At 38.6% G+C, this 12,272-nt stretch overlaps 1 protein-coding gene across 1 annotated transcript in view; it reads left to right on the top strand.

The window, feature by feature from the left end:
• Positions 1-12,272, top strand: part of Pgap1 (post-GPI attachment to proteins inositol deacylase 1) — an 85,566-nt gene that overhangs the window by 48,109 nt on the left and 25,185 nt on the right. The window contains exons 15-19 of the mRNA XM_021162705.3: positions 928-1,001; positions 1,125-1,176; positions 1,788-1,854; positions 2,251-2,359; positions 3,689-3,727. Coding sequence (XP_021018364.1) covers positions 928-1,001; positions 1,125-1,176; positions 1,788-1,854; positions 2,251-2,359; positions 3,689-3,727 — 341 coding nt within the window. The remainder of the gene's footprint in view (positions 1-927; positions 1,002-1,124; positions 1,177-1,787; positions 1,855-2,250; positions 2,360-3,688; positions 3,728-12,272) is intronic.

Here is a 12,272-nt window from a genome sequence, read left to right as displayed (position 1 = left end):
ATATCTTGTAGGAAATAATTTGAAAAAAATGTGGAACTTATTAATTTTAGCATACAGTGGGTTAGCTATTCTTTAGCAAGTAATTACTATTGCAGTCTCCATTATTTAAATCCTGTCTGAGATAAGAGTTGCCTTGTTTATTCATTTATTTTTCAAGACTGTATGAACTAGTGAAAAAATATATTGGGCTAGGGCCTAGCTCAACAGTGGAGTGATTGCTTAGCGTGGATATTTTACTCATGGTGTTATAATGCTAGTGTTATGTACTGTCTTGCTTAAGTTGTTCTAGCTTTGGTTTTTAGGGTCTTCTTTAGCTTGGTCCCAGTACCCTTTAGTATAGTGCATGTGTGTGCGCGCAAATATACACACACCACACACATACACACACACACACACACGTATCCCTTTCATGAAAAATATCAGTGTTGCTTGTAATAGGAAACTCCCTTTAAGGCTTTTTTTCCCCCTTACCCGACCCCAGCTTGATGTTTTGGGGAACAAAATGCTCAGGAAAATACCAAAGTAACAACTCTGAATTAATTGTATCATTTAAAAATCACATGCTTTAGGATCCAAATCTTCCTAAAGCTGGAAATAAGGACTTGACTTTTTAAACTCACCTTCAGTATAACTGAAAGTCATTATAAAGACTGTTATATTTGACAGTTACTGCTTATACAGCAGAGGTAAAACTTGTTGACTTGAGTTTTAGACCATCTGTGTCCCTCGTGGCTCAGGTGGCCTCAGTCTCAGCTTGCGCTGGCCCTAAGTTTGCCTCCCTCTGCTCGTACACCACCACAGCGAATTTTAAATTTTTTTCTCTTAATTTCACAGTTCTGTTGGTATTTTTAAATGTTATTTTAGCAATCAGCACATTTTTGGAAATTCTCTGGTATTATAAATAACACAGTGCTTTTAATTCGACAGGATTGTCTTCTAGGAAGGTGATATTAAATACAAATGGCCTATACTACAACATAGAGCTGCTGAACTTTGGGCAGGTAATCTTCATGTGTAGAACAGGAAAACTTCATCTGCATTTGCTATTTCACTAAACAAAGAACCTTGTTTCTGTTTTTGTTTTTATTTTATTTTATTTTTTTGTATTTGCCAACCTTCATCAGATATACCAAGCTTTTAAAGTCAACGTGGTCAGCAAGTGCACTGGAAGCAAAGGTAAGGGCATAGTGCGCTCGTCTGAAGAACAGTCCATTTGCTCTCAAGTTTCTCCAAGGCTTATTTCATGTCTTTTCTTCCATGTATTTTATATGGAGTACAATTAAATATATCATCATGGGAAAATATTTCTATTTTCAAGAGATTTATTATAGACTCACTCTTTCTTAATAGTAAACCATATTTATCTGTTTAAAAGTACTATATATTTTGAGGTGGGTGAGCCGGCTCAGCAAAGGCCTGATTTCAGTCCCCGGAACCCATGTAAAGGTGGAAGAAATAAATGAGTCTATAAAGTCTCTCTGACCGCCACCTGACCACGTGTACCTATACACAGTCATCATACACAAACATAATATTAACCATAGACTAAGTGTCAAACTGTAGATCTTCATGTCTTATCATAGTAGCAATTCAGGCTTAGCTGTTTAATTTTATTTTAGTTTCTTAGTACTACCCAAATACCTTAATGTCTTTTGGGAGCATTGTATTCAATAATCTTTTCACTGATCTTTTTGTAAACTGGGCAGTTGACATGTAGTAGTCTTATAGCCTGTGTACAAGTTAAGGTAACACACAGAATAATGCTTCTTTCCTTTGTGTTTTAACAGAAGAAATAACCAGTATCTATAAACTTCATATTCCCTGGTCCTATGAAGATTCACTAACCATCGCACAGTAAGCATAGAAAAATTTGCTTTAAACTTTGTTGTTCTAAAGTAGAATCTGTGCTTAGTTTATTTACGTCGTATGGATTATTAAAGTTCCTATTAGTAAAATATACACACCCTTTAGTTTCATGCCCATTATTTGAGAGCTATAGCATTCTATTTAAACAATATAGCACTTAAATCCTATTTGAAAAATGACCATCTTCCCTTAACCTCCACCATTCCCCGTGTGCTCGAGGGACAGCCAGGTAGCTGTGATATGAGTGCAAGTGTCCACCTGGGATAATGCCTCTGTCTGTCTCCTTCCTCTACGTTAGTTCATTCTATTGTGTTAGGAATCCCCTTAGCCATGGCTGTTTACTGTCACTATATTTGAGGATTGATGTTCCAATAATCTCTTCAGGGTTCCATCTTCCACAGACATTTCTCTGAAGCTTCATGTTGCTCAGCCAGAAAATGACAGCCATGTGGCACTGTTAAAAATGTACACGTCGTCAGACTGTCAGTATGAGGTAAGACATGTTTGCATAATTGTATGATTTAATTATAGACAAGTAGAGGTCTTTTTTTCTATTAGCTGCAGATATATCATGTGGCATCCCATAAGTATGAGAAATTCAAATGTTAAATATGTTCCACTTCTCTTCTTTACCATTTAGCATTTCTGTAGCTAGACCGAGCATGTGAGCATCTTATATAATAAGTGGATACTGCAGCTGACTCTAAATTTTAAAGCCCAGGATCAAGAATTTTTCGTAAACTGAAGAGCTTCATTTAATTAGCTGCCATGACTCCGCTATAGCAATTGACATAGTGCATACTGGTTTTGTACCAGTACTGGGTTATTTTAAGGATCTTGCCTTTACTACTTTTTAAAGATCTGTATGCTTTTCAGTGGTGACATTATAATACTCCAGTATATGTCAAATATCTTCTTCCTGGTTAGCAGCCCTAAGTATTTGGACTCTGTAATAGGACTCACTTCTTTAGGGTACACTAGGAGATTCCAGATTAACGGGATCTGTTCCCGTGACCTGGTTTCAGGTGCACCTGTGTGAGGAGTTAATTTGTGTCTCATGGATGTCATGGATGACAGTTTGCCATCTGTTTCTAACAGTGATGAGTATTGCAGCTCTACTGTGTTTTTCAGTTTAAAAGTTTGTACTTCCAATATTAAAGTGATAAGAAGTGTATTCTCCTGAGAGCAGAGGCCGGTCGATTTCTGACACCCAGAATCTGTGTTTGAGGCCACCCAGGTCTATATAGTGAGTTCTAGGCCAGCTAGGGTTACACAATGAAAGCCTATCTTAAAAAAAAAAAAAAAAAAAAAAAAAAAAAAAAAAAAAAAAAAGTTCTCAGTTTGGCTTCAAATACTGCATGCTCACCAAATGTCCATGTTTTTTGAAAGGCAATATCACATATTTTGAAGAAGTCTGTATTTTACCAAGACATAAGCATGTTGTATATAATTGTTACAACTTTCTTAAGAAAGTTCTCCTTTTTCCAGCTTTCTTAATATCTAATCTATATTAAAGATGACTTTCATAAATATTGCTAGGATTTACATTATTTTAACCAGCATGATCCCTTCATAACATACTGTGGCTAATGAGTGGTAAAGGGTTACTACCCATAGACCGTTGCATTCAGCCAGTTGTTGAGGAGGAAGTATACTGGAAAATGTATAGAATGGCAAACTATACTTTAGACAATTAAAATGATGGTTGAGAACATTCTGGAAGATCTTGTTTAATTGTTAAAAAGTATGCAGAGCTACTCAATAAGATATAAAATGAGTTTAGGAAAAATAATCTCCTTTTCTAACAATTATTTTATACTAGGTGACAATTAAGACTTCCTTCCCACAAATACTTGGACAGGTAAGACAGACTTAATGCAATTGGTTGATTATTAGAATTTGTAGAATTGTATAATATTGATTAAGACAGAAAAATTTTTAAGAAATTAAAAAGAGAAATTAATGCAACAAAAATTTTTATTGCTGCTTTGAGTTTTTGATCTTTGTGTTTTGTGACTCAGACATAATTAACATTGATAATTTTGTATTTGGTCATGATTGTAATTCAACTGTTATAATGAAACATTTTGTATGCATTATCTCATTTGAACAGCCTGTGAGAATTAGATATTTAGATTTTGTTTAGTTTTGGTTTTTGATACAGGATTCCTCTCTGTAGCCCTGCCTATCTAGACTTACTTTGTGGACAAGGCTGGGATCGACCTCACAGAGATCCTCCTGCCTCTGCCTCTCAAGTGCTGGGATTAGAGATGTAAAATTTGTGAACATAATAAAATTCAGTTAATGTGTAAGTGCTTTGTATAAATCATGAAGAAACAAGTAAATTTTAGTTTGAGTTGTAAAAAAGCATCATTAAATACTTAAAACTTTATAAAGAGTTAAGGAACCAATTAAAAATTATTTTTTTGTAATACCAAACAATTCCAGCTCTTGGGCTTTTAAAGTATGCAAAGGACTTGTCACTTGCATAGCTTAGAGTAAAGGTGGACACTCCTTACCCATATTTCAGATCAGTGATGAGATAATTCAAGCTATCTTAACGTGCAGTCTAACCAAAGACAATTATATCAAAAGAGGTCAAGCTGATGCTGATGTTCAGCTATAGAAATCTTTCTAAAAAGTAAGACTAGTGTCATTGGATCAAAGGTCAAGAATTTAAGATCCTAGAGGAATGAACTCAAGTTTATAACGTATCTAATTCACTCCACATATGTATATTTTTAGATTCTTAGCAAACAAAGCATTTTTTGATGTCATTGTAATATTTTCAAACTGTTTTAGATTTCCCTCCCTACTCAATTCCCATGCCCTCCACTCCTTAACTTCCCCCAGCCCCTGGCAACCCCCAGTCTCCTCTCCAGAGGAGTCTCTACAAACACCCTGACCAGCTGAGTGTGGTAAGAAAGAAGTCTGCCTCAGCATGACTCAGTGGACAATTTTCGTTCAAACTTCTGGGTTCTGACACCGGGTAGTTTATCTTAGGCATATTTAAGCACAGCACAATTTCAAACTAGTTTCTGGTGATAATTAACCAGTTGTGTGTGTACAGAAAAGCTTAAGAGATGGGTATATTGAAACTCATGACATGAACATGAGTTTGAGGGAGGCAGTGTGACCTAGCTGTATAGATAGTGTAGAGGCCACCAAGTATGAATCACATTGTTCCTGCCTTCTGGGCAGAAATAGGTTATACACCTCTCCCCTTGAGAGACAGCCCTGAGTGTTGAACATTCCTGATTCCCAGTGTGCTCATACGTGAGCACAAGAACCTTGTGTCTCCTACACAGCTTCATGTCACATGTTCCCTCATGCCCCCTCCCTCTTCCTCAACACCTGTTTGTTGCCTGCCTTTGGTTACCTTTGTAGTTTTTTCAGTTTACACCCATCTATCTATTTGTCCGTCAGTCGGTCTATATGCCTGCCTGCCAGTCTGTCTACATACATCAATCACAAGCTGGAATCTGCATATGAGAAAGACCTTGCTTTTTTATCTTTAATTTGTATCACTTTCTAGATCCATGTATCACCCTGCATACTTTATAGTTTCATCTGTTTATAGTTGAATAAAGTTTCATTACATGTGTATGTGCCATACTACCATTACCCATTTATCTGTTGATGAGCTTGCTCTGTCTCCTTGTTCCTGTGGATGGAGCAGCAGTAGACAGGGATGTACAAGTTTGATACCATCTTTTTCCATTTCCTTTATGAGTTAAATTGGTTCTTGGACAGTTTCTGATTACTTTCTTTTTTATGCATATAAATGCAGCCTTCATTATTCACTAGATCTTTTCTTCATTTACATTTCAAATGCTATCCCCAAAGCCCCCTATGCCCTCCCCCACCCTGCACCCCAACCCACCCACTCCTGCTTCCTGGCCCTGGCATTCCCCTGTACTGGGACATATGATCTTCGCAAGACCAAGGGCCACTCCTGCCATTGATGGCCAACTAGGCCATCCTCTGCTACATATGCAACTAGAGACACAGCTCTGGGGGGTACTGGCTAGTTCATATTGTTGTTCCTCCTATAGGATTCCAGACCTCTTTAGCTCCCTGAGTACTTTCTCTAGCTCCTTCATTAGGGGCCCTGTGTTCCATCCAATAGATGACTGTGAGGATCCACTTCTGTATTTGCCAGGCACTGGCATAGCCTCACAAGAGACAGCTATATCTGGGTCCTGTCGGGAAAATCTTGCTGGCATATGCAATAGTGTCTGGGTTTGGTGGTTGTATATGGGATGGATCCTCAGGTGGGGCATTCTCTGAATGGTTCTTCCTTCTTTCCTTCTTAGCTCCGAACTTTATATCTCTGTAACTCCTTCCATGGGCATTTTGTTCCCCATTCTAAGAAGGAGCGAAGTATCCACACTTTGCTCTTCCTTCTTCTTGAGTTTCATGTGTTTTACAAATTGTATCTTGGGTAGTCTAAGTTTCTGTACTAATATCTGCTTATCACTGAGGGCATATCATGTGTGTTCTTTTCTGATTGTGTTACCTCACTCAGGATGATATCCTCTAGATCCATCCATTTGCCTAAGAATTTGATAATTTCATTGTTTTTAATTGCTGAGTAGTACTCCATTGTGTAAATGTACCATATTTTCTGTATCCATTCCTCAGTTGAGGGACATCTGGGTTTTTTCCAACTTCTGGCTATTATAAATATGGCTGCTATGAACATAGTGGAGCATGTGTCCTTATTACAAGTTGGAACATCTCCTGCATATATGCTCAGGAGAGGAATTGCTGGACCTTCCAGTAGTACTATGTCCAGTTTTCTGAGGAACTGCCAGACTGATTTCCATAGTGGTTGTACCAGCTTGCAATCCCACCAACAATGGAGGAGTGTTCCTCTTTCTCCACATCCTCGCCAGCATCTGCTGTCACCTGAATTTTTGATCTTAGCCATCTTGACTGGTGTGAGGTGGAATCTCCGGGTTGTTTTTATTTGCATTTCTGTGATGATTAAGGATGTTGAACATTTTTTTCAGGTGCTTCTCAGCCATTCAGTTGGAATTTTGATGGGGATTGCATTGAATCTGTAGATTCCTTTGGTCAAGATAGCCATTTTGACTATATTGATCCTGCCAATCCATAAGCATGGGAGATCTTTCCATCTTCTGAGATCTTCTTTGATTTCTTTCTTCAGAATTGAAATTCTTTTTTTCCCCAGAATTAAAGTTCTTATCATAGTGAGAATCACACCAAGGTATTTTATATTATTTGTGACTATTGTGAAGGGTGTTGTTTCTCTAATTTCTTTCTCAGCCTGTTTATCCTTTGTGTAGAGAAAGGCCACCAATTTGTTTCAGTTAATTTTATATTCAACTACTTCTCTGAAGCTGTTTATCAGGTTTAGGAGTTCTCTGGTCAAATTTTTAGGGTCACTTATATATACTATCATATCATCTGCAAGTAGTGATATTTTGACTTCTTCCTTTCCAATTTATATCCCCTTGACCTGCTTTTGTTGTCTAATTGCTCTGGCTAGGACTTTGAATACTATATTGAATAAGTAGGGAGAATGTGGGTAGTCTTGTCTAGTCCCTGATTTTAGTGGGATTGCTTCAAGTTTCTCTCCATTTAGTTTGATGTTGGCTCCTGGTTTGCTGTAGATTGCTTTTTATGTTTAGTCATGGGCCTTGAATTCCTGATCTTTCTAAGACTTTTATCATGAAGGGGTATTGGATTTTGTCAAATGCTTTCTCAGCATCTAACAAGATGATCATGTGTTTTTTGTCTTTGAGTTTGTTTATATAGTGGATTATATTGATGGATTTCCATATATTAAACCATCCCTGCATCCCTGGAATGAAGCCTACTTGATCATGATGGATGATTGTTTTGCTGTGTTCTTGGATTCGGTTTGGGAGAATTTTTTTTTTTTTTTTTTTTTTTAGGTAGCTCCGTTTTATTTTTTTTATTATATTTTTTAATTAGGTATTTTCTTCATTTACATTTCAAATGCTATCCCAAAAGTCACCCAGACACCCCCCCACACTTCTTGACCCTGGTGGTCCCCCGTACCAAGGCATATAAAGTTTACAAGACCAAGGGGCCTCTCTTTCCAGTGATGGCCGACTAGGCCATCTTCTGATACACATGCAGCTAGAGACAGGAGCTCCAGGGGTACTGGTTAGTTCATATTGTTGTTCCACCTATACGGTTGCTGACCCCTTTAGCTCCTTGGGTACATTCTCTAGCTCCTCCATTGGGAACCCTGTGTTCCATCCAATAGCTGACTGTGAGTATCCACTTCTGTGCTTGCCGGGCCCCGGCATAGCCTCACAAGAGACAGCTAAATCAGGGTCCTTTCAGCAAAATCTTGCTGGAGTATGCAATGGTGTCAGCGTTTGGAGGCTGATTATGGGATGGATCCCCGGGTATAGCAGTCTCTACATGGTCCATCCTTTTGTCTCAGCTCCAAACTTTGCACATGATCTGTACTCACTGATAAGTGGATATTAGCCCAGAAAGTTAGAATACCCAAGATACAAGATACAATTTTCAAAACACATGAAACTCAAGAAGAACGAAGACCAAAGTGTGGACACTATGCCCCTTCTTAGAATTGGGAACAAAACACCAATGGAAGGAGTTATAGGTTTGGGAGAATTTTATTGAGTATTTTTGTATTGATATTAATAAGGGAAATTGGTCTGAAGTTTTCTTTCTCTGTTGGGTCTTTATGTGGTTTAGGTATCAGAGTTAATTGTGGCTTCATAGAATGAATTGGGTAGAGTACCTTCTGTTTCTATTTTGTGGAATAGTTTGAGGAGAATTGGAATTAGGTCTTCTTTGAAGGTCTGATAGAACTCTGCACTAAACCCATCTGGTTCTGACTCTTTTTGGTTGGGAGACTATTAATGACTGCTTCTATTTCTTTAGGGGAAATAGGACTGTTTAGATCATTAATCTGATCCTGATTTAACGTTGGTACCTGGTATCTGTCTAGGAAATTGTCCATTTCATCCAGGTTTTCCAGTTTTGTTGAGTATAGGCTTTTGTAGTAGAATCTGATGATGTTTTGGATTTCCTCAGGTTCTCTTGTTATGTTTCCCTTTTCATTCTGAGTTTGTTAATTAGGATACTGTCCCTGTGCCCTCTAGTTAGTGTGGCTAAGGATTTATCTATCTTGTTGATTTTCTCAAAGAACCAGCTCTTGGTTTGGTTGATTCTTTGTATAGTTCTTTTTGTTTCCACTTGGTTGATTTCAGCCCTGAGTTTGATTATTTCCTGCCATCTACTCCTCTTGGTTGATTTCAGCCTTGAGTTTGATTATTTCCTGCTGTCTACTCCTCTTGGGTGAATTTGCTTCCTTTTGTTTTAGAGCTTCTAGATGTGCTATCAAGCTACTAGTGTATGTTTGTTCCAGCTTCTTTTTGGAGGCACTCAGAGCTGTGAGTTTTCCTCTTAGGAATGCTTTCATTGTATCTCATAAGTTTGGGTATGTTCTGGCTTCATTTTCATTAAACTCTAAAAATGTCTTTAATTTCTTTCTTTATTTCTTCCTTAACCAAGGTATCATTGAGTAGAGTGTTGTTCAGTTTCCACGTAAATGTTGGCTTTCTATTATTTATGTTGTTATTGAAGATCAGCCTTAGTCCATGGTGATATGATAGGATGCATGGGATAATGTCAATATTTTTGTATCAGTTGAGGCCTGTTTTATGACCAATTTTATGGTCAATTTTGGAGAAAATACCATGTTCTGAGAAGATGGTATATCCTTTTGTTTTAGGATAAAATGTTCTGTAGATATCTATTAAATCCATTTGTTTCATAACTTCTGTTATTTTCAATGTGTCTCTGTTTAGTTTCTGTTTCCAGGATCTGTCCACTGATGAGAGTGGGGTGTTGAAGTCTCCCATGCTTTGAGCTTTACTACAGTTTCCTTAATGAATGTGGCTACCATTGCATTTGGAGCATAGATATGCAGAATTGAGAGTTCATCTTGGAAGATTTTACCTTTGATGTGTATGAAGTGCCCCTCCTTGTCTTTTTTGATAACTTTGGGTTGGAAGTCAATTTTATTTGATAGTAGAATGGCTACTCCAGCTTGTTTCTTCAGAACATTTGCTTAGAAAATTGTTTTCCAGCCTTTTACTCTGAGGTAGTGTCTGTCTCTGTCCCTGAGGTAGGTTTCCTGTATGGAGCAAAATGTTGGTTCCTGTTTAAGTAGCCAGTCTGTTAATCTATGTCTTTTTATTGGGTAATTGAGCCCATTGATATTAAGAGATATTAAGGAAAAGTAATTATTGCTTCCTGTTATTTTTGTTGTCAGAGTTGGGGTTCTGTTCTTGTGGCTGTCTTCTTTTAGGGTTGTTGAAGGATTACTTTCTTGTTTTTTCTAGGGCGCAATTTCCATCCTTGTGTTGGTGTTTTCCCTTTATTATCCTTTGAAGGGCTGGATTTATGGAAAGATATTGAGTGTATTTGGTTTTGTCATGGAATACCTTGGTTTCTCCATCTATGGTAATTGAGAGTTTGGCTGGGTATAGTAGCCTGTGCTGTCATTTGTGTTCTCTTAGGGTCTGTATAACATCTGTCCAGGATCTTCTGGCTTTCATAGTCTCTGGTGAGAAGTCTGGTATAATTCTAATAGGTCCTTCTTGACCTTTTTCCCTAACTACTTTTAATATTCTATCTTTTTTTAGTGCATTTGTTGTTCTGATTATTATGTGTTAGGAGGAATTTCTTTTCTGGTCCAGTCTATTTGGAGTTCTGTAGGCTTCTTGTATGTTCATGGGCATCTCTTTCTTTAGGTTAGGGAAGTTTTCTTCTATAAGTTTGTTGAAGATATTTACTGGCCCTTTAAGTTGAAAATCTTCATTCTCATCTATACCTATTATCCTTAGGTTTGGTCTTCTCATTGTGTCCTGGATTTCCTGGATGTTTTGAGTTAGGATCTTTTTGCATTTTCTTTGATTGTTGTGTCCATGTTTTCTATGGAATCTTCTGCACCTGAGATTCTCTCTTCCATCTCTTGTATTCTGTTGCTGATGCTCGCATCTATGGATCCAGATTTCTTTCCTAGGGTTTCTATCTCCAGCGTTGCCTCAATTTGGGTTTTCTTTATTGTTCCTACTTCCATTTTTAGATCTTGGATGGTTTTGTTCAATTCCATCACCTGTTTGGTTGTGCTTTCCTGTTATTCTTTAAGGACTTCTACCTGTTTAGCAGTGTTCTCCTGTATTTCTTTAAGTGAGTTATCAATGACCTTCTTAAAATCCTCTACCAGCATCATGAGATATGATTTTTAAATCTGAATCTTGCTTTTTGGGTGTGTTGGGGTATCTAGGACTCACTGTGGTGGGCGTACTGGGTTCTGATGATGATAAGTGGTCTTGGTTTCTGTCAGTAAGATTCTTACGTTTGCCTTTTGCCATCTGGTATTCTTCAGTATTAGATGTTCTAGCTGTCTCTGGTTAGAGCTTGTTCCTCCTGTGATTCTTTAGCCTCTGTCAGCATTCCTGGGAGTCCAACTCTCTCCTGAGTCCCAGTGGTCAGAGCACTCTCTGTAGGCAAGTTCTCCTCTTGCAGGGAAGGTGCACAGAAGTCTGGAGCTCAGATCCACCTCTGAGTCCTGGGGTCAGAGCACTCCCTGGAGGCCAACTCTCCTCTGGTAGGGAAGGTCCCCAGGGTTCGGGGTCTCAGCTCTGTCTCCTGGCTGAGGATGAAGGCCCGAAGGGACCCTGTCCAAGAAGCTCTGTTGCTTCTGCCGTCCACATGCTCTCTTCGTAGACTGGTCTCAGTGATCCCAAGATCCTGGGTGTGCTAGGGCCTGCCGAGTTCACACTCAAGAATGTGTAGGGCTGGTGCTGACCGGAATGAACCCCAGCCACTTTTTGGGTGGGTTTCTTTTGTCCCTGTTCCTGCTGGCACAAGACCCTCTGGGATTTTTTTTGGAACAGATGTTTCGTTCTATTCACCAGTGATCTCAAGATCCTGGGTGTGCTAGGGTGCCTACAGCGTGGAGAGTCCTCTGGGGACCTTGTCACCCTCCACCAGGTTTGTGCCCAAGATATTCTGATTACTTTCATCCCCCTACCATACTTACTAGCCACCCACCTCTTCCCCACAAATCTTTCTCACATTTCTGTTAGTTTTATTGTGTGATTTGCTTAATTGAACTAGGGCCATGCCCATGACTGTGGGTTTGGAGCTATCTAATGGAACCTGTTGGAGTTTCTCCTAGGTATACAATTCAAAACAATATCTCCTCCTCTCCCAGAATGTCTAAGTAGCAAATATTTCAACAGTAAGAAGTAGAACCTCAATATCTCTTCACAGCAATGACTGACAGGGCCAGTCTTATACATTCCTAGTGCAGTAACCACAGCTGAGGGTTCATGATTGCAATTTTTGGGTAATGTCTGGAG

This window comes from Mus caroli, unplaced genomic scaffold (genome assembly GCF_978045245.1).
Source record: "Mus caroli unplaced genomic scaffold, Mus_caroli_1 scaffold_1, whole genome shotgun sequence".
Classification (NCBI taxonomy): Eukaryota; Metazoa; Chordata; class Mammalia; order Rodentia; family Muridae; genus Mus; species Mus caroli.
The sequence above is the reverse complement of the archived record's forward strand: the minus strand, read 5'-3'. Positions and strand labels throughout refer to the sequence as shown.